Source organism: Gopherus evgoodei, chromosome 4 (genome assembly GCF_007399415.2).
Source record: "Gopherus evgoodei ecotype Sinaloan lineage chromosome 4, rGopEvg1_v1.p, whole genome shotgun sequence".
Taxonomy (NCBI): Eukaryota; Metazoa; Chordata; order Testudines; family Testudinidae; genus Gopherus; species Gopherus evgoodei.
The window spans coordinates 39,603,802-39,627,077 of NC_044325.1; the positions used below are offsets into that span (position 1 = coordinate 39,603,802).

The 23,276-nt window shown below is 42.5% G+C and overlaps 1 protein-coding gene across 1 annotated transcript; it reads right to left on the reverse strand.

Annotated features, from left to right (window-relative positions):
* Positions 1–10,186: 10,186 nt before the first annotated feature.
* LOC115649741 (cyclic GMP-AMP synthase-like) lies at positions 10,187–22,432 on the reverse strand. Its single transcript, XM_030558633.1, has 7 exons — positions 22,258–22,432; positions 21,050–21,310; positions 18,733–19,013; positions 17,052–17,280; positions 15,579–15,833; positions 11,770–11,869; positions 10,187–10,532 (listed from the first exon to the last, which is right to left on the reverse strand). Exons 1-7 carry the CDS (start codon positions 22,430–22,432, stop codon positions 10,187–10,189), a joined length of 1,647 nt encoding a protein of 548 aa, XP_030414493.1.
* Between the last annotated feature and the right edge of the window lie 844 nt (positions 22,433–23,276).

The following is a 23,276-nucleotide window of genomic DNA, read 5'->3' on the forward strand; positions in this document are numbered from 1 at the left end:
GGGGCTGTCATTTTGGTAATTCTAGTACTGTGGAAATCAGGCAGTTCATCAGATCTCCCAAGAAAGTGATTTCTGGGATACATTAAAATATGGACATCTAAAATGTGTGTGGAGTAATTGGGAGCACTGGGATACATTAGAGAGACCCTCCATGTTTTAGGATTATGGATCGCTGGCCTCCAAGGATTCCCCACCCACAGAAGATCCACTTTCCTGTGTTTTGAACTAGCCAGTTAGCAAGTCAGTAATTGCTTAAGAACATGAGAGCTAAGCACCAACGTCTGAGCTTAACGTGCAGCATTTGGGAACATTTAGGTCTTCCTTTGGGCACAGGAGAAGAAGATACCCCCAAGAACACACTGCCTACAAGCATGAAGGCACCAGTGCCAACTCTACAATTTCATGAGTAAGGTCATATTGATCCTGCCAGAGCCAGTCTCCCTATGACAACCCACTCTGATGGGGTGCTGTCATTTCTTCCCTGGCTGCTGGAGAAGAGCAGCCAACCAGGCCTGTAGCAGGAGGCAGGCAAGGATCTCCCCTCACTCCAATCAGAGACCCAGATGGATTTTGAGGGAGGGAGGAAGCTCCTGACATCGTTCTTAAAGGAGTGGGGTGGACGGAGCAGAAAGAGCTCAGCAACTCTGAATGGCTGTGCTCCCTCCTCCCTTCTTGTGCACTATAGGTCACTTTGCTCCCTGCTCCTTCCCTCTCCCTCTCCATCCCTACAACTCCAACCCAGGGAAGGGGAAATGAGAGAGAATAATCCCTGGTGCTGTAGGAATAGCAGAGACGCACTAAAGGGCAGATATGGAGTTGGAGGGCAGATATTGGGCTGGGATAGGTGCAGATTAATTAAACATAATCTGAGGATTTGTGGAGAAGCTAGGAGCTCCACACCATGAAGCAGAATTTTATATAATCTTTTAAAATTTAATCTCAGTTGGATCCTCCAGAGAGAGCTCCCACAATAGGAGCCAAAAAATCACCTTACTTGTTACATGTAGAATTGGTAACACTGTTGTCCCAGATGTGCGCTCACACCCACACCCACTGTGGTTGGGCAGTGGGAGCTCAACAATTCAAAAAGACAGATGGGAAAAATTAGATTAAACAAAATCTCATGATTTGGGGGCCAAACTCATTATTTTGAGAGGACTGACTCGTGATTTTTGAATTTTGGGGGTGGCAACCCTGTGAAGGAGCAACATCCATTTTATAAAACCTTTCATCTTGAACGATTTCAGAGCACTTCACAAACTGTACACAAAAATCACTCTTTATAAGCAGTGCTGGTAGCACTGTCAGTCAATCTGTGGAATTCCTTGCCAGAGGATGTTGTGAAGGCCAAGACTATAAAAGGGTTCAAAAAAGAAATAGATAAATTCATTGAGGATAGGTCCATCAATGGCTATTAGCCAGGATGGACAGGGATGGTGTCCTTAGCCTCTGTTTGCCAGAAGCTGGGAATGGGTGACGGGGGATGGATCACTTGATGATTACCTATTCTGTTCATTCCCTCTGGGGCACCTGGCATTGGCCACTGTCGGCGGACAGGATACTGGCTAGACGGACCTTTGGTCTGACCCAGTATGGCCGTTCTTATGTTTTTATGTGCCTTTTGCCATTCCAGAGAAAACTTGCTGAAATTTGGCTAGGTTATAAGTGTCTGAAAAAAAATGCAGTTCAGTAGATACATGTACAGTAGAGACTTGCTAGAGTTTGGCAGCTTAATTCTGCAAAAAGTCCATCTGCACTGAACATGCTTCAGCATCTCACAGCTTCTATATGCCAGCCAGAGTGCACATGTGCCAAGCCCACAGAGCAACTGAGCATACTCTATCTGGGGATCTAATTGCTGAGCAGGACTTTTCCAGCAACTGCTCTATCTTGCAACCGGAGACCATTGTGGTGCTAACACCAGAAATGAAAGCAAGGAGACTGTCTCCCCTGCATTCTCAATGGTCACTGGCTGGTGCCCAAACATTGTGGAATAGAAGGAGGAGGCATCCTGACTCAAATACAGAGGCATGAGGAACAGAGAGCCAGGGGAGGAGGAAAGGAGCAGAGGGGTATAGCGTGAATAGGCGCATGCAGGGACAAGAACAGGAGACAAGAGGGTGAACAGGAGCCAAAGGCAACTGACCGAAGCAGAAGATGACCAATGAAATGCAGGAGAATAAGGACAAAAAGGTCTATAACCTCTGGAACTCCATCTCTATAAAGAACTGACCCAAATCCCCAGAACCAATTGCCCTGTTCCTGGCCAGTGTCAGAAATCTGAACGCAGATTGAATGCAGTCCCTCAGCCCCATCTCTGGTAATGATCCATCGCTCAGTGTGGGTTCAGAGAGGCCTTCCAACCTCACCTTTCCCCTTCTCTCTCTCTCTTTCTCTCTCTCACACACACACACACACACACACAAACACACACAGAGTGATCTCTCAGGAGAGCTGGAAAATGGACAGTCATCTCAACAATCCCTTTTTACATCCATTGAAGAGACACCCGCCTACTGCACTTAGCTAGCATTCCCTTGCTCTGTCATTAGTTCTGTAACAGCAGTGGTAGAGCAAGAGAAGGGTTGGAAAAAAGCCGGATGTTCTGAGCCTGAAAGACAAAGTCTGGTTTCATAGAACCACCTGGAGAGGTGAGATCATCAGCACTGTGACACTCCATTGATCAGGACAATTGCTCTGAAGGGCTTCTGACCTCCTTCTGAAATCATTACATTTTGTCTGACCTCACAATGATAATCCCAGTCCTGTTCCCTTCTCCCAACCGACTTCCATACCCACCGGCTCCATCTCTATAAAGAGCTGGACAAAAATCCCAGAGCAACCACTCCTTCTCTTTGAGGTATCAGGAATCTGCATTCTGTTTGCAGAAATCTGATTCAAAATGTTTTTTGAAAAAAAAGTTTTAAAATTGTTGAAACAACACATTATGACCTTTTCAAACTGAAAAGCTTCATTTTCTAGTTTGAAACAACTTTTTATTTCAAAATTTCAGTTAATTTCTAATAATAATCATAATGAATAATAAAGGTTAACAAATTTAAAAGGTCAAAGTAAAAATAAACATTTTGAAATGATCAGAATGAAATGTTTCGAACAATCCAATATACAATATTTTTTGGATTATCGTATCATGAAAAAAAATGAGATTTTTGACTTTTCATCCTGATTTGGGATGGGAAAACTTTTGAAACCTCAAAAACTCTTGTGGGAAGAGAAAACCATTTCCCACACAGTTCTAATCCTAAACATCTCTGAGTCTCGGTTTCTCCATAAGTAAAATGACAATTATGATATTCCACAGTCCCACTGGAGTATTGTAAGGTTGGATTCATTAATGAGCATAAAGTATTGTGGAGATCTGAGTGTGACACGCCCAAAAGATAGAAGTCATTAATAGTACAAGATTGTTAATTTGCCTCCTATGGCAAATGCAAAAACTGGCTACAATCTGTAAGTATGACAGATATGGTTACGACATCCATGCAAAAATCAAGTCCTGTGTATCTGTATGAAATATTTGATAAAGGGAGCCAAATGTCATCAAAACTTTATAAAGCAAGTCCTACCAAGGTACCATACTGCTACTGAGGGGAACAGGTAATAACGTTATTTGAAATCAATGGCTATATATCAACTTACTTTCAAGTCTGATCATCTCTGAAGATTTACGGGGATTTTGGTTTAAATGTTCAGCCTTCAAAGTCTCTGGGCAGAATGAGGAATACCTACTTAGTCCAGAGTTACTGTAGTGGAACATCATTTAAAGGATAAAAAATAAATTATGAGTCAGATCTTTAGCTTGTATGCATGTCTTCATAAGTCCATTAATGTTAATGGAGCAACTCTGTGCTACCACCTGAGAATCTGGCCCCATATCTATCGGTCTATCTAACAATAGTTCACATTGGTACAAATTGTACAAATCACATTCACTTTCCCCCAAACTTGCAATTTAAGTTTTTGCACTTTGCTCAGATGCGAGAATAAATTGAGACTATTCAGTTTCACCTTCTGGTTTCCATGCACCACAGTTATTGCACTGAGGTTTCCAACAATGTAGGTGGACATGGGAAAATAAAGCAGCACCATGTTTGTGAATATTCTTGCATCTGGTCAGTTTGTTTTAGTGTTATTTATAAACCTGTTTAGTCCTGAACATTCAGATTAGAAAAAGCACAGGTTGTGCAAATACTCATGAGAGTGCATGTTCCTGAGAGTCTCTGTACCAAACATGCACTCAGAGTCATTTTGAAAAGCTGTTTGTTATTCATACAATAGAGTTATTGTTTATTTAGATTCGTCTGCAGAAAGATTAGTCTGCAGTTTAGGTCCTCCAGTCAGAGAACAAAAAGAATATCATGTGATTTAGATGGTGAATCATTCAGTCAGGATATCAAATAGGGCCTAATCCAAAGCCCTCTGAAGGCAGTGGAATGAGCCCCATTCATTTAATCGGGATTTGGACTAAGCCTACAATGAATAGGCAGAGGCTCTCAAATCTTTTCATACTAATGCTTTTATCATTAAGATTTTTCAGAGAGCAGAGAAGGGTACCTGATCCGGCCACACAGAGTAACCTCCCTGTGTCCTCCTTCTAATCATCTTCAACACCCTCGTGGCACCCTATCAAACGTACTGTCCCTTGAACTGGAGAGATCTGGATGCAGCTCCCTGCCTAAATTCAACAGTAACATTTTTAAGCAGGGTACTTAAAGTGCTGCCAAGGCAGTGCTTTAAAGTAAGGTGGTAGGGGCCAATACCAGTGGCCACTTTTTACCAGTACGCCGTACCGGCCCCTACCACTTTACTTTCACCCCTGCTGTGCAGAAACCCACACAAACTTTACATTGCTGCTAGACTCTGGGGTGAAATGTGAAGGGTTCCAGTGAAACTGCATTTTTCTGTTTTGTTTAATCTTCTTTGGGACAAGATTAGAGATTTGTGCTTGAACTGTTTGCTTTTCTCCTTGTCTTTACCCATAGAACAGTCAAAACTCTCCCCTTTTAAATCTGAGGTGAGTTCTGGAGTTTCCCTATCAAACACAGATACAAGGCGACACTATAATATGCTTTGTCAGAAAGTTGGCACTTCAGATACTAAAACAATACCCTGTAGTCTGCAGTCATGCTGTAATTTTTGCCCAAAGACCTTGTCAGATCTCATAAATTAAAGAGAGATGGGCCTGGACAGTACTTGAATGGGAGCACTCCAAGGAAATACAGAGGAGCTGCAGGACTTGGGGATGATGATTTAGGGGAAAGTGCTCTTTCATATAAGCCAGTAGTGAACCAGTGCCTCAGCCAGGTACTAACAATCTAATCTATGCTTTACTGAAATGCTAGTCACTCTGGTATGCTAAGAAGAAAAGCCTCAGGTATTGGTCTTTAGACGTGATGGCAAAAGGAGGCTTTTTAACCAATCACTTGTAATCTTTTAAGATTCTGAGGAATTAAGACATAGGCACTGTAGGGCTATGCTTAGGGACTCCAGCCGCTCATGTGAAAAGGATGAAATAGTTTCAGAGTAGCAGCCATGTTAGTCTGCATCCGCAAAAAGAACAGGAGTACTTGTGGCACCTTAGAGACTAACAAATTTATTTGAGCATAAGCTTTCGTGGGCTACATCCAAAGAAGTGGGCTTTAGCCGACGAAAGCTTATGCTCAAATAAATTTGTTAGTCTCTAAGGTGCCACAAGTACTCCTATTCTTTTTGATGAAATAGTGTCTGCCTGAGTATGTAGACAATCTGAAACAATAGCTCTGAGAGAGGTGACCTGCCCCATTCATATCTATGGGGTATTAATGCCTTGATCCACTGCTCTGAGAGGCCCTTCCAGTGCCACCCCAACAGAAGACTGTGTATTGCAAAGTACCTTAATATGCCCTTGAAGTTCCCATGGCAATTTGCATACAAACAGAGATATTAGTCTGGCAAAATTCCACTCTGGGTAATTGAATTCTCCCTCTCTACCTTCCCTTCTGTCGAATTGTTAAACAGTTACTGCGTTGCAGTGAGTGGTGGCTGCATTTCAGCAATGGTTTACAGTTTCCTATTCCCAGTCTGTAAAGTTCTTTGGGATCCTTGGAAAGAAAGGGGTTGTATAATTTCAAGTTAATTCATATATCTCTGCCTGTGTGTGCTATGGTTAAGACTCCCTGGCACAGAGAAGGTATCTCCTCTCCCCATGGGTAGCAGGAGGCCTGGGCACCACGGTGGTGTGCTACTCAGAAATACAGATAATTTATTAATTAGCCAAGAAGTGCCTTGTGGGAAAAGAGGGACAAGTGGGTATAGCTTAACCTATCTAATCCTGTTGTGGACATCTGCCCCGTCTGGTACATATCCCTCTCTCCAGCCCAGCACTTGATTGAGAGCAGAATGGCTGTGGAGAGGGTAGACAGAATGCCCGTAGTGATATTTTCCCTGCTTGCAATCCAACCTATTAGATCTGTGTCCTATGTCTAACATAAAACTCTTTAAGCTGCATGAAAAGTGCTAGACAAATGTCCTGTTACAGTTTGACAAACAGAGTTCCTCTTCCTGGCTCTGAGAAGGGTGATGATTCAGCCACTGCCCATGCAAATTAACATAGCCAAACCAAACCCCCCACAGCGTTAAAAGGCACCGAACCACCCTGCACAGGCTTTACTTTAAAAACCACCCTGCTGCTGCCAGCTGCGAAGTAAGTAATTCTGATAAAAGAAACATGCTGTATCACTCACCCTGTCCTGGGTGAGTGAATGGCTAGAGTACATAGTTACAGCGCCCTCTGGTGGCATATAAAATCCTCAGCTGAGCTGTACCTGGTGCAGAAATTATGCAAAAGAAAGACGTGTGAAGTTTGCCAGGCTGCTGTCTCTCAGAAGCTTTAAAGTGCTGTGTAAGTACTAACAGGCAGTGAGGCATAGGAGTGTAAGGATTCACACACACTCTAAAATCCACAGAACTCTATCTGGTTACAAGAAAATTCTCATCACCAGCAAAAAATAATCACATTTCCCATGGATTTAACAAAAGCAAAAGATTTTCTGCCATGTCAAATAGACAGAATTTTGGCAGAGGGAGGTTTCCATAAGCAAAAATTCCCTTTTTTTCCACCTTAAGCAACTGCCCATATCCCAATTTCACCAGCATGAAAAGCTTTCGATGCATGATAATACAGAGCATTCCTGTAGTGCCTGTTATTTAAGACTCTCAAAATTCTTTGCACACATTAACAAATGAAGATTCACTGCATTCCTGTTAGGCAGGCCATATTATCCCCATGTTATGGATAGATGGAGGCACAGAAAGGTTAAGAGACTTGCCCGAAGTCACATAGCAAGTAGAAGCCAAAAAGAGGACTGGATTCCTGAGGTCCTGGTTTCTGGCCGACCCTTTTCATCAGTTAGACCACATTGGAAACATGGAAGCAAAAGAGAATCCTCACAATCCTGTGTGCTCACTATCTGAAGGTGCTGCACATTAAACAGCAACACAGAATATTTCAGATGATACTCCACCAGCAAGGGGGCATCAGAGACCTGTCAATTTGTCCTCCTAAATTAGACACATATCCCAAAATCTGTGAGTCAGTACCGGTTTCTTTGGAGCTCCCCTGTTTGCCTGCGTCCCATTAACCTTTTCAGCTCAGCAACCCACTCAGCCTTCTGTTTGTGCTATTTCAACCTCCAAAATAGGTGTCTGAAGGAGGTGGCTTTAGTTCCCGTACACATCTCAGAACCCTTTGCAATGGCTGCTGTGGTACTTTAAAGGAGATGCTGCTGTCGCATTCAGACACTGAACCGGGACCCTGTTAAGAGAGAAGGCTATATGGGGTAAAGTTGGGGGATTCAGAAAGCCAGTGCATGTATCTTTTATTTATGTCAATGAAGATTGAAATGAGAGGAAGATCTCTAATCACATCATGTGAGGAAGAGGGACAGACCACATCCAGGTCAGGAGAGGAGGGGGAGCTCTCCTTTTGCTTCTAGCAAAGAAAGGGGAGTTGTTCTTCATCCTCCTTACGTTAAGCGCTAACTATGCCATGATGCTGCTTGACAAGTTTGTTGGCTGAGCTCCTGTCTACATGCATGTTCCAGAATATTAGACAGAGCAAATCTGAAACCCGAAGTCCTCAAATGACTGAGAGAAAGGGTGTCCTTTTGGAGGAGAAATTAGATGGACAGATCCTTCAAAGACAGAGGAACAGCTGCTTAGACTGTGCCTCAGCCTATGCCTCTACTCAGCCACAAAACCATGTCCTTTAAGGACCCATTCCTGTCTGATGCTATCATGGATGACACCTCATAGAAGGTGCTCAGCAGCTGATGGGTTTGGATAGCACCAGCTCCTTCCCTCTACCTTTAGGATTAAATTAAAGCTAGCCCCACCCAGTCACTCCATAATTTGGTTGTCTTCAATTCCAGTAAGTACATTTCTGAGAGCAGTGCATTGTCTGCTTTCTTTTCTTCAGAACTGAGTCAGACGAGATCTCCTCTCGTCAAGCCCATTCATGCCCTCTGCATTCCAAGGTGAGACTTTGAAGGGCAACATTTGCTGCTGCACCTTGTATCAGCCTTCATCCTGACTAAAAGGCTGTTTCAAGCCAAGTTCCTCAGAGACAGTTTTTTACAGAGTAGTAAAGCCAAAGCACAGAGTTAATGAGGAATCTAGGAGACATTAAACAGTGTGTACATTCAGATCCCAACAGCAGCAAAGGCTGGATCAGAAGGGAGAGCATATTTAAAGTTAGAGTGAAGAAGCAATGAGAATTCAGCAGGTACATCCAGTGTTCTGTTGCCAAACTGCTGCTCCAGAAGCTGGCATAGATCCCAGAATATGTTAGGGCTTTCCCAGCTGTTTTTGGCCAGCACACATGGCCCTTTACGGTCCCCTCCTTGCAACCCACTCCCTATCCTGGGAGCTAGCAGTGAAAGGGGAGTGGGAGTAGCACTCGGGTCAGCCATAGGGAGGCTGATCTAAGTTAAAACATCCCTCAGAACCACTCTCGCTTACACAGGGGCTGCACCAGACCTCAGGATAGGCAGAATTCAGCCACGCCAGAGTGGCTTCAAGCCAACTCTGCCTTTTCTTCTGAACAGCACCTGCACTGTCACAGCTCTCAGGAGATACCTCACAGAATATAGCCCAAAATGGGGTTACATGGTGAGTCATAGCCCATTCCATTCTAATTATGGAGGGAATTTAGGGAGCCTGTCTGGAATGTGGCCAGGTCAGAGATGATCACACAGAAAAGAATACCTATAAACTGCCAAGATTTCACATTGGTATCTCAGCCTCAAAGCCATACTGGCCAAGCAGAGGTTAGGGGTATGAGAGAGCCTGGGCATAAATGTTGGGGGGATAGGATGAGCAGCAATAGGAATTCTTCCCTGAGATGTCCAGGTGTAAACCTCTCACTGTGAGACAAAGAGAGAGGAAAAAAAACACAAGAAAACTAGTATGATTCGTCTTGACACTGCCACGGCCACCAACTCTGTGCATGTGAATAGCTGCCCAAAACACCCCAAGAATGTAAAACACACAAAACATCAGCCTCTTATTGCAGAACAGTTTAAAAATCATTTATTGTCTTATCAGCAACCAGGTTCCTCAGGGCTGGGAGAGTTGTGACAATTCTCTACCTCATGATTAATTACCTAAAATAGTCTCCTATCCTTGCACTTCCAGATCGGTGAATTTAGACTTGGCACTTATGTATAAGCATTTTACATTTTCAAATTGCTGTACACATATTGTCTAACCCAGCCCACTCAACACCCTATGAGGTAGGTAGATATTGCTATCCAATTTCACAAATGGGCAAATGTGGCACAGAGGGATTAAGGAGCATTTTCAAAAGTGGTCGTTAGGTTTTGGTGTTTTATATTTGAACACTCAACTTAGGATTCTCTGGGTCTCATTTTCAGAGATGCTGCACACCCACAACTGCAACTGAAATTAATGAAGAGCTGCCAGTGCTCAGCACCTATGAAAATCAGGCCCCCAAATTACTGTGAACTAGACACTCAAAATCAGTGGCTTCTTTTGGAAATGGTTGCTGAAGAGCTCCAGAAATCATCTGGCATCTGAGTCATCAAAACACAGAGAAAGAAATTCTAGCTGGTTCCATAACAATCATCGCAATAGATCATGTTCACTCAAAGTCATGGCTGGGAAGAAACTATTCCTCGTGAGATGCAAATGCTTGCAACCCATTCCCTTTCTGCTCTCGTAAGCGCTCTAGCAAGAATTTCAAATCCTTTGGAGGGAAGCTATAGAATAGGTTGCAGTTTGGAATTAAAAAATGGGGCAGGTTGGTGTTTTCCACGTGCTGAATGAAGTCATCCAGCACTCTGAGAAAACAGGAGGCAATGTCAGAACGTTTCCAGTCTGAGTCCTCTTTCCACTGCGTCAGAGTGTGGAAAAAGGACGTCTTTGCATAGTAAGAGCAAAGGTGACTTAGTTGCCTGGGATAATTTTTCTTCAGGTCCTTAAAAAGGCTCTTCAGCAGCCGGATACAGATTTTCCTATATATAGCAGAGGGAGAAGTAAATGTATTCATAATCATGATTATTTATCATTATTCCTGTTTAACCACATTATAGCACCTTGCAGGGGACCTGGTGCTTTACAGAATATAGTATTGGACATTTAAAAAGTTTCTAATTGCGGGTATTTCTGTTGTGCTACATTTCAAACAGACTGGGCCAAATTCTGATCTCGGTTACACTGACCTCAGTGCTACTCAGATTTACACCGGTGTAAGTGACAGCAGAACTTGCACCCAGTACATTGCTCCTGATGCATCCTAGAGGGTGAGACTGAAATATGGTTGCTAGGAAGAAAAGATACAAGAGTATGTGTAATATCCTTTCTGACTCAGAGCCCAGGTTAACTCCCATTAAAGTCAAAGAGAGTCTTTCCATTGATTTTAATGGGAGTACGATCAGGCCTTTCCATTGATCAGAGTCTTTCCATTGATTTTAATGGGAGTACGATCAGGCCTTGTGAGTTCTAGGTTGTATTTGGGAGAGTTTGTAGTGGAACCCTCAATCTAAGGGTAACATTGACTCAGTCTGGGAATGTAAATCACACTATGCCACCTGTATGTCCAACCCAAAAAAAAAAGGGGGCATTTTGAATACTCAGTACTCAAAGCAAACAATTCAGTAAACTGATATCAGTTTTCAGGTATCTAAAAGGGTGTCATCAGGAGGAGGGAGAAAACTTGTTCACCTTAGCCTCCAATGATAGAACAAGAAGCAATGGGCTTAAACTGCAGCAAGGGAGATTTAGGTTGGACATTAGGAAAAAGTTCCTAACTGTCAGGGTAGTTAAACACTGGAATAGATTGCCTAGGGAAGTTGTGGAATCTCCATCGCTGGAGATATTTAAGAGTAGGTTAGATAAATGTCTATTAGGGATGGTTTAGACAGTATTTGGTCCTGCCATGAGGGCAGGGGACTGGACTCGATGACCTCTCGAGGTCCCTTCCAGTCCTAGAGTCTATGAGTCTATGAGTCTATGAGCTACAGAATAATTTTTTTCAGGGAATCATTTTAAATAACAAGTAAATCCGAGAAAATAATACTCTGTCCATGAACAATTCATGAACAGAAAAGGAGGTAAAATTTGTAGAATAAATTGTTTGTTATGAATTATTTGCCCTGTTCTAGTATGGATTTTGATTCCACTTGTACTAATGCAAGGGGGCAGGTGTTCTATATCCAGCTGACCTAGCCCTTGATCCCCAGGCTTACATACCTGCAGCACTTGATATGATGAGATTCACAGCAGGTTTTAGTGTTGCCATGGTTATTCAAAATCTCCTTTTCAATATGAGAGAAAGAAATTCTCCAGACCTCTGCAATGCAGAACAACATTACATAGCCATCATACTGCTCTCAAGGTGTGAGTAGACATCAATGGCATTGCCTAAATCTAGATCCTCAAATTAAAGCTACTTAAATATTGAAAAGGTATTTAAAGATTAAAATTTAAAGTTGTTGCTGCTATTTTCTTAAAAAACAAATTAGTGTATGAAATACTGGGTGAAAGAGAGGAGAAGGTTTGGCTGTATGTCCTTTTACAAATTCACAGATTCCAAGGCCAGAAGGGACCACTGTGATCATCTAGTCTAATCTGCTACACAACTCAGGCCATAGAACTTTACCAAAATAATTCCTAGAGCAGATCTTTTACAGAGAACACCCAATCTTGATTTAAAAAATGATCAGTGATGTAGAATCCACTACAACCCTTGGTACATTGTTCCAATGGTTTAATTACCTTCACTGTTAAAAAGTATGCTTTATTTCCAGTCTGAATTTGTCTAGCTTCACCTTCCAGTTACACCTTTCTCAGCTAGACTGACATGAGCCCATTATTAAATATTTGTTCCCCATGTAGTACTGTCATAAACAGATAGCTAAGGGTTAATGTTCTTTTACCTGTAAAGGGTTAACACAGGGAACCTGAAACACCTGACCAGAGGACCAATCAGGAAATAAGACTTTTTCAAATCTGGGTGGAGGGAAGTTTTGGGTGTGAGTTCTTTGTTCTTTGTCTTGTGTCTGTGCCCTCTCGGCTATGAGAGTGATTTTTCTATCTCCTGGCTTTCTAATCTTCTGTTTCCAAGTTGTAAGTACAAAGATAGTAAGACAATAGGTTTATATTGTTTTTTTTCTATTTACATGTGTGTAGTTGCTGGAATGTTTTGAATTGTATTCTTTTTGGATAAGGCTGTCATAACATTTTTTCCCAGATCTGGACCTTAGCGTCCAAAATATGGGTGTTAGCATGAAAACCTCCAAGCTTAGTTACCAGCTTGGACCTGGTAAAGCTGCCACCAGCCAGGAATTATACAGTGCCTAGCTCACTGTGGTCTCCCCAAAACCTTCCCTGGGGGACCCCCAGACTCAGATGCCTTGAGTCCTACAACAAAGGGAAATAACCCCCTCCCCCTTGTTTCCTGGTTACTTCCTCCCAGGCTCCCCTCCCTGGATGACCCTAGGAGATTCCCTGCTTCCAGTTCTGGAAACACAAGTACCGAGAGATCTAATCTCTCTTCCCCCTTACCCAGAGGGTATGCAAAGTCAGGCTTAGTAAATCTAACACAAAGAGATTTTCCCCCTGACTTCTTCCTCCCACCAGTTCACTGGTGAGCTGCAGACTCAATTCCCTGGAGTCCCCACTAAAGAAGAACTCCAACAGGTCCTAAAAAGAAAGCTTTATATAAAAAAGAAAGAAAAAGACATTATAAATAGTCTCTGTATAACGGTGAAAATATATAGGGTCAATTGCTTAAAGGGAAAAAATGAATAAACAGCCTTATCCAAAAAGAATACAATTCAAAACACTCCAGCAATTACACACATGTAAATAGAAAAAAAAAACAATATAAACCTATTGTCTCACTATCTTTGTACTTACAACTTGGAAACAGAAGATTAGAAAGCCAGGAGATAGAAAAATCACTCTCATAGCCGAGAGGGCACAGACACAAGACAAAGAACAAAGAACTCACACCCAAAACTTCCCTCCACCCAGATTTGAAAAAGTCTTGTTTCCTGATTGGTCCTCTGGTCAGGTGTTTCGGGTTCCCTGTGTTAACCCTTTACAGGTAAAAGAACATTAACCCTTAGCTATCTGTTTATGACACGCTCCCCAAATTGCAGACAGTGGGGAACCTCACTGGTGGCGATTTCCTCCTAGAACTTTAAAATATACAGATTAATACAACACCTGCACCTTTACATATACCACTAAGTATATAACTAACAGACTTTTACATTTTAAGAACACTTTTTGACTACTGGATTCTGGGAAACTCTCACGGGAGAGAGCATCAGCTACTTTGTTAGAAGCTCCTGAAATGTGGAAGAGGTGAACCTCTCCACAACCCTGGAACGTCTGCAGCGGCAACAAATCAAGGAGCTGTGCATTAGCTTCGCCCCATTGTTCTCAGCCACCCCAGGACGGACTGAATGGGCATACCACTCCATTGACACAGGTAATGCTCACCCAATTAGAACCCCACCCTACTGGGTGTCTCCTCATGCCCAAGCTGCTATAGAACGGGAGATCCACAACATGCTACAGATGGGTATAATCAGCTCATCTACCAGTGCATGGGCATCTCCAGTGGTTCTGGTACCCAAACCAGATGGGGAAATACACTTTTGCGTGGACTACTGTAAGCTAAATGCGGTAACTCGTCCAGACAACTATCCAATGCCACGCACCGATGAACTATTGGAGAAGTTGGGACGTGCCCAGTTCATCTCTACAATAGACTTAACCAAGGGGTACTGGCAAGTACCGCTAGATGAACCTGCCAAGGAAAGGTCAGCATTCGTCACCCATGCGGAGGTGTATGAATTTAATGTCCTTCCTTTCGGCTGGTAGATGGTCTACTAGCAGGACTGGGCGAATATGCAGTTGCCTACCTCGATGATGTGGCCATTTTTTCAGACTCCTGGCCCGAACACCTACTACACCTGGAAAAGGTCTTTGAGAGCATCAGGCAGGCCAGACTAACTGTTAAGGCCAAAAAGTGTCAAATAGGCCAAAACAGAGTAACTTACCTGGGACACCAGGTGGGTCGAGGAACCATAAACCCCCTACAGGCCAAAGTGGATGCTATCCAAAGTGGCCTGTCCCAAAGTCAAAGAAACAGGTCCAATCCTTCTTAGGCTTGGCCGGGTATTACAGGAGATTTGTACCACACTACAGCCAAATCGCTGCCCCACTGACCGACCTGACCAAAAAGACCCAGCCAAATGCAGTTAAGTGGACTGAGGAGTGTCAAAAGGCCTTTACCCAACTTAAGGCGACGCTCATGTCTGACCCTGTGCTAATGGCCCCGGACTTTGACAAGCCATTCCTAGTAACCACAGATGCATCTGAGCGTGGTATAGGAGCAGTTCTCATGCAGGAAGCAACGGATCACAACTTCCATCCTGTCGTGTTTCTCAGCAAAAAACTGTCTGAGAGGGAAAATCACTGGTCAGTTAGTGAAAAGGAATGCTATGCCATTGTGTACGCCCTGGAAAAGCTAAGCACATATGTTTGGGGACGGCGGTTCCAGCTACAAACTGACCATGCTGCGCTAAAGTGGCTTCATACTGCCAAGGGGAACAACAAGAAACTTCTTCGTTGGAGTTTAGTTCTCCAACACTCTAACTGAATCACTCCTTAGCCTTCTCTTTGTTAAAATGAACAGATTAAACTCCTTGAGCCTGTGGGTATAAGACATGTTTTCTAATACTTTAATCATTCTCCTAGCTCTTCCCTGAACCTCTCTAATTTATCAAAATTGATATAACTCACAGAGGGCATTTTTCTTAGATTTGAAATAAGATTTTGGAAATATCACAGGCTGAGTGGGCTCCAGACTATACAGTGGACAGCAGGACCAGGCAGGTCTCCAAGCTCCAGGGCAGATTTTGGTTCTGTAGTTTTTTGAATCCCTCCCATAAGCAGAAAACTTGTAAACTCTATCTCAATTTCAGCTCCGTAACAGAGAAGTCTGCTGAGGTGGATAGAGTTTGTTAGGAAAGGTATTAAATTACCTTTGTCATCGTGCCCACGTGGCTGCTTGGCAACAAAATAAAATGGGTTATTCCTCAGCTTGGTTTTCTTCCCCAGCCATTTTTCAACATCCTTCCCTACCCCACATGAATCAGGCCAGGGGGGTGAGATTTCCAGAGCAGGAACAAGATCAATAGACACGACCTCATCACCTTTGTCATCCAGCATCACAACAGTTGCTGCTGGGCTGTTCTGTTTCTTCCTGCTTAGCTTCATTTTCCACCCTGGGGAAGGCACTGGGGAACCAATAGGCAAACAAAGAGTTAGACTATGGAGCTCAAAAACAGAGGATATCAAGCAGAACTGATTGATTTTAGAATCTCCAATTCAATATCCAGCAACCACATCTACGCAAACCCACCAAGGGATTTCTAGACTATGAAAGCCACAACTTTCCTCAGGATGATGGAGATCTGTAATATTCACAGTGTCACTTGAATAGGCCCATGCAGTGCAGTGCGTTAGTTCTATAATCACTTCCAGAGATAAACGTTCAACTCCCGACTCATTAATGTATTTAATGCTCTCATCTGAGACTCTGTTAGAGCACATCACTATATAGAATGATAGAATTTACTTCCCTATTCCTATGCAATATTCCCCTGCTTATACATCCAAGAATCACATTAGTCCTTTTAGCCACAGCATCACATTGGGAGCTCTTGTTTAACTGGTTATCTACGAGGGTCCTTAAATCCTTTTCTGAGTCACAGCTTGCCAGGATAGAGAACCCCATCCTATACATGTAACCTGCATTCTTTGTTCCAAGGTCTGTATGACCTTGTATTTGGCTGTATTAAAATCCACATTGGTCAAGCAATCCCACCTTACACAGTGATCGAGATTGCTCTGTATAACTGACCTGGCCTTAACATGGTTTACTGCTCCAGCAATGTTTGTATCATCTGGAAATTTTACAAGCAATGATTTTATATTTTCTTCCAAATCATTTATTAATAATATTGGCCCAATGACAGGTCCCTGTGGAATTCCACTAAAATGACTTTTTGGATGATGATTCCCCATTTAGAATAACTTTTTGAAATCCATCAGTTAGCCAGTTTTTAATTGATTTATTATGTGCTATATTAATTTTGTATAGTGCTGAATTTTAATCAGAATGTCAGGAAGTACTAAATCAAATTCTTTGGAAGTCTAAGCATATTACATCAATACAGTTACCCTTATCAACCAAACTGGTAATCTCATCAAAAACAATATCACATTTGCTTTACTAGACATAGAATAGTGGGATAGGTGGCTTTGCAGGTGAAGTTTACCCAGTGCATGGCTCAAGGCAGTGCTTTTCCACCCCATACTTTCATATCCACTACATTCATTCACAATTTTATCTACTTAATAATATTAATGGTGGGCAAAGTTGCTCACAGCCCACATGCTGAAAAGGTTGATCAGGAATATCTGGAAACTGGCAGTCAAAGGCACTTACTTACCTTTGTAGGATGATGCAATGAACTGACTGACATGTTTCCTGAATTCCTCCAGGACTTTCACAGGCGACACGGTATTCCCATCCTCCAGCAGGAAAGGTTTGGGGAAGCTCCGGGACTGCCTCAGTAAAGTAACCTTGTAGTAGAGCCCATTCCAGTCATCCACCTCTGTGTACCGATAGCTTCGAACTGGCAGAGCCAGCATTACATCAAACTCATCTGGGTGATCAATCTGTAGGAAAGGTTTCATCATTAGAGGCGGTACAACTGAATAACTGTGCAAGCAGCAGCATTATAGGAAGGACAGAATCCTGGCCGCTCATTTGCTGTTGTGGCAGATTGGGCTCTCCCCACTATTTCACATTAGCATCCTGAGCTTTTCCATAGAACGTATCAGGGAAGGATTCCAATGGCTGTAGATAGTGCTGGTCAACTTATCCACAAGGAATAATGGCCTGAGGTTTGGCACCTTTCTGCTGTACCAATCCTGGGGGCTGCCAGGGGCCAGTTCAGCCCCCAGCATAAGTTAGCAGCTCAATGCTAGGTTGGTTTGCAACAGCTCCCTAGGAACTGTTATGCTAGTGGAGACTGCCAAAGCACCGTGAATTCTGGCTACACCCCCATCCACCCCTTCTACTCCAGCATATTTCTGAGATGCCCCCTTATAGAGTGGGGTGGGTGTCATAGAGATGACTACACTGGCTCTGTACCAGCCAAAGAGTCTCTCATGCTAGGAGAATCCTCAGCTGCCCAGCTAGGGAAGCTTTAAGTCACCTCTTGGTCACCAGAATGCAGGAGCTGATATTGGTGATTCAATAAGTGATTCTCCTCCAAGTTAGCACTAAACCATTACTTTAATGTGACGAGTGGTCACCATGCTGCTTGACTTGCCATTTCAGTCCTGAACAAATGTGGTCATTAAAGGTCCCATGTCACTTTTTGCAAGCATTAGGACATTTGACATGATATTCTGGCCTAATCCCAATCGTGCTAATTACAACTGTCATTCTAAGTCTCCCTGTACTTATGGATATAGCTTTCCTTCACTTCCACACTATTTCTATGTAATACAGTTGTGTATACAGCCTGAGTGTATAGCTCTGTATATAGACAGCTAGAACCTCAGGCTTATGAAAATGAATGAAATATGAATATAAACTGACCTCAATAAAGCACAAGCACTATAAGCATCTGGACAGTGAACTGAATTCACTACTTAGGACCAGATTCTACTACTCTAACTCAGCATGATAAATGACTCCAGCAGTGGTCCCATTGACTATTCACTGATCAAAGAGACTTCTTGAGGATTAAAGTGCTACTCAAAGTGAGTAAGAGTATCAGATTCTTGCTCTTAGGAAACTGGATAGAAATCTATAAGTATGGGCAAATACAGTTATACCCTTGCAATCCCTGAAAATCACCACAGTGACGGACAATATATAAAACATGCTATGGTGAAGGTTGCTATATAAAAACTACAACAATGTTAGGCACTATAGAAAAACCTTGGATAAATGGGCATAGCTGAGGGCAGGAACTGGCCATATCAGCCGAAAAGCAGTGAATTCCCAGACTGAATGCTAGACCTGTCTTTCCTTTGTGTTAGTTCTGCTGGATAAAATGACAGCATTGTGATCCCAATTCATGATGCTATTAGGACAGTTAGCAGAGAATTACTCACTTTCACAAACTCATAGTAGCTGCCTGTCGTCAACTTGGTCACCTTCTTAAAGTAGGGCCTCTCTGGACACTCCTTCAGGTAGCTAATGAATGGGTCAATGAACCCATTAAATATTCCAGCAGCCTTGGTTATCTCCTCTTGTTTCAGAGTGAGGGTTTTTGCCCTCTTTTTAATGCGAAGAACAACATCTTGGCTTGGCATGGCGAGAGCAGCGGCTGCCATCTCTGAGCTCTCACATAGGTCAGCAGAGGCGGACCTGGAATAGAGTTGTCCGAGGTGTCCTACAAGGGAACATTTAAGAAAGGACAAAACCGAAAGGCCAGGAGACAAGATATGTTCTGGCTTTTCCAAAATATACCCTCTCTGAGGTGCTGAGAACCCTCAGCTCCCACTGCCTTGAAAGGAGGTAGAGGCAATGCAGCACCTTGGAAAAGTCCCAGCACCTTGCAGGATTGAGTCTCAGATCTCTTAGGTTTAGGGTTGCCTTCACTGCGCTATAGAAGAGATCAGAGTTCCAAGCAAGTTTGTAGTGCTGCCCCCTGGTCCCTAGCTAAACCAATGGCTCCTGATTATCCAATGTATTCAGATGTTTCCCGAGCCCCTTGGATAATCATGTCCTTCTATTGTACAGACATTTGTCAATTACCACTAGAGCTCCTTGGGTTTTTTTAAAGATGTTGAAGCAGATAAATAAGGACTAGAGTAATGAAATATATCATCCACACATTATCCCTTCAGTATATGCAACCTGCTGACACGGTTCAGAATTAATTTACATGATAGATGCCTCTACCTCAGCCTGAAACAAAACTGATCTGAATGGCATTCCCTGTCAGGAGGTGCTGCACCTTGGTTACTTATTCCAGATAAATGATATTACAAAAACATTCTCCAGAGTCCAACATCCACCTTCATCTCCAGTGTTGTGTCTGGTTCTTTCCTAGAACAAGAGCAGCAACAATGAAAATATCCAGATGCCTGAGCCAACAGAAAGTTCTTTATTATTTCTCCATTGCACACAATCTGCCAGTGCGAAGAAAACATGATGTTCATTTAGCATGGCCAGGGTTACTGTAACAGTAATCTCACCCACCAAAGCTGTGACTTCTTGATAATCCAAGATCCTGAACCCAAGAGGGAAACCCAACTGAGGGAGACAGAAGAGTAACTTGCACCATCTGTTGGAAATCCACTAGCTAAAGCTCCAGGAATGATCCCCTCCTGTTATTATTCTAATGGGGATAATAACACTCCCCTAACTCACAGGGGTGTTGTGAAAATAAATGCATTAAAGACTGTGAGATGCTCAGATACTACTGTAATGTGGGGAGAGCATGTAAGTATATAAAGTAGGGAGCCATCATGTTAGGTGCTGTATGGACACTTAACAGGTAGACTTCCCCGGCTCTTGCAGACTAGGTTAATGAAAAGGTTTGACAGGTAATGTAGCAAACTGAAAAGGTAAAATAGCAAAGAAAACAAACATATTTTATGTAGGAGGAAGTAGATCTGGTTGAAATATTTTGAAGAAAAATGTATTGTGGTGGAGGGTTGTGGTTGTTGGATGTATGGGGGGGCGGGTTGTTTGCTGGTAGTTGTCTTTGTTGTTGGTTGTTGAGAAACAGCCTTTTTCAAAATTGGAAATTTTCATAACAGTTCCCCCCCAAAATTATGATTTCTTCTATATGAAAAATGTAGCCTTTATGGTCTTCTGGTTTTTTGGTTTTTTGCTTTCTCCTCTCTCCTCCACCCCTCAACCCTCACTTTCCAGTGTAAAATGAATTTTAAAAAGCAGGGGGAGAATAAGGGAGGGAAAGTGAGGAGCTTTGTAAATGAGAATGTTGAGTATAACTTTTCACTGGACAAATTTGAATAAACAAAGAATCACTCCTTTTTGAAACCTGAGGAATGAAAATAACTTGAAATTTTTCAGTGACATTTTCTTTCCAGTTTTTGACAATTTTTTGTCATAAGTAGTCTCAGCTTACCACTGCCCACTATATAGAAGGGGCTTATTTTACTCCTACTTTTTCATCCTCTTTGTTTGACTCACCCATCTGCTGCATCTTGTCATAGACCTGTATAGTGAGCTCTCTGGGACAAGAACTATCTCGTTACTTGCCTGTAGGGCATCTAACACAATAGGATCATGGCCCTTGATTGGGCACTCCCAGTAATAGTAATAACAACAAGAAGGGATAACATAATCATAGCACATACCAAAAGGTTTTGCTTCACCTCCTTAGGGTGAAAAAATATGGTGTGACTGTGACGCTCTCCTAGATTACTCATCGAACCAGCAATTGCTTGCACCAACCTGCAGATTCTCTCCTTCTTTGGGTAGATCCAGTCTGCTTGGGGTGTGGGCAGTGCGCAGAGAGCTGCTCTGGGGCTGATGGAGACAGAATAGCTGCCTTTTCTGAGCCTTCTATCCCCTCCTCACCCTGTGCTCCTTTGCCTCTCCCTCCTCTGGCTGTTCTCTGAGGAATCTTTCTTTCCTTCTCACATTCAGGAGCCCAGTTACTTTGCTTGCTCTGGCTTTTGGCTGGCATTGTTTCAGGCACCTCAGATGTGGCTCCTAAAGAATTTCCATGGTCTTAGCTTTATTGCTAGTAACAAACACATGTATCGATTCTTTTGTCTTTACACAGAGAAAGTTACAAGTCATTGCAGATGCATCTCAGAATTCCCTGTGATCCTTTATGCAGTATCAAGCTAAAAGCAGATCTATTATCTCAGTATAATGACAATAATAATTAATCATTAATAAGCTTGGCTTTTCTACAAACATTAATGAATGAAGTCTGGCTAATGCCATGTGAGGCGTATAAGTAGTGGGGCAGATCTGTGATCAGCTGGGCTTTCGTGTTTATCTCTATGGACACTTGGAACTTCATGGCGAAGCAGGTGCAAAACTCAGATGCTGCAAGTGCACAGAGCCTGCAAACGAGAGCTATGGGCACGTTTCCATTACTTCAACATAAAAACCATGGAAAACACGTTTAAAAAAAAAACATGGAAAGCCTCTAGAAGTGTAACTGTCACTAGTGGGGAGAGGAGGCACAAAAAGTTGGGAAAGGGCTATAAATAGGGCTGGTTGAAAATTTTCGATTGAAGCTGTTTTTCAATGGAAATTGAGTGTTTTGATCAAATGAAATTTTCAACAGAAATTCCAATTTTTTCTTGAGAAGCCCAAAATGGAAACATTTTCAGTTGCTGCTTTGTTGTGGTTTGGTTTGTGGAAAAATGTTCCATAAAAAAATCCGATGATGGGGTTTTTTTGTTTGCTTGTTTTTATATCTTTTTTTTTCATTTTCATCAAAATTTTCCATGGAGAAAATAGATACAAATATTTTTTGACCCACTGTAGTTAAAAATGCAGAACCAAAAATGGTCCAATATTTAAAAAAAAAATCTGGATAAAAAGGTGTACATTTGTTTGATTTATTTGAAGTGGAGCACAAGCTGCAGCATTTCTAAATGAGCTTTAATAACAAGCACCCAGATGAAATGAGATGAACTAACCTCCAGATTCATCTATTGGTTTTGCAGAACCAGCCTTGCTCAGCTGTAGACAGATCTTTGAGGACTGCTGTGAGCACTCTGAGTCTTGAGTACTTGGAGCCTCTGGTGCCCTCAACTTTCTTCCAGATGTGGTGACTGCAAATTCTATTGCTTGTGACACAGACTGAGTATCCATAACTCCTGAGTTTTCTGTCCCCTCATCAGCTTTTGAGTTTCTGCCTCTACTCTCCTCAACTTTTCTCCGAGGAACTTTTCCCTGTTTGGTTCTTGCAGAAGGAATTGGTTTAGACATTTTAAGTGTGGTCCCCAAAAATTTTCAAATAACTTCTCCAGTGTTAATTCTGATTGCAGCTTTTTCCTTGGAAAAAATACATTCCATGATTATTACTCCTTTTAAAAAGCAAATCTCAGCTCATTCCAGACACACCATGGTGTCTCTTGCTTTCCCCACAATTTCCCCTACACACACACACACTATATGTTCCCTTTAGGAGGTATTTTTCTCTTGTCTCCCTATCCTCTTCATGGTCCCTTGAGGGTGAAAGCAGCAAGGAATAAAATGTTTGTGACGAGCCATTTATACCCATTCACACTACTCACCCTGTATGCCTCATCCTTACCTTCTGGTCAGTGCTTTTGGAGAATAGCTGTGTCTAGAACTGAAGAGTCTTACAGTCTCAGGTATCTGCTATTTTCCTTCCTTGAAGTGATATTATGTTTACAGTTTACAGCATATAGACACGATATCTTTCCACTTCGCTCCCTTCTCACTCCATCTCTCCAGGCCACACCCACAAGCTAATCTATTTCCCAGATCTTTCATGAGGCTTGAGTAAGAAACGAAAGTTTCCAGAGATAATTACTTGGCACAGAGTTGATATCATATTGGTTGAGCTAGGAGTGGTCTCCTGTATGTAGAAAATGGGGATGAAAATATCTCTCGGGGTGTTGAGGATTAATTGGTTAATGCATTATGTATGCAACACTTTTGCAATGTAAAGCACTATTAAGTGCTAAGT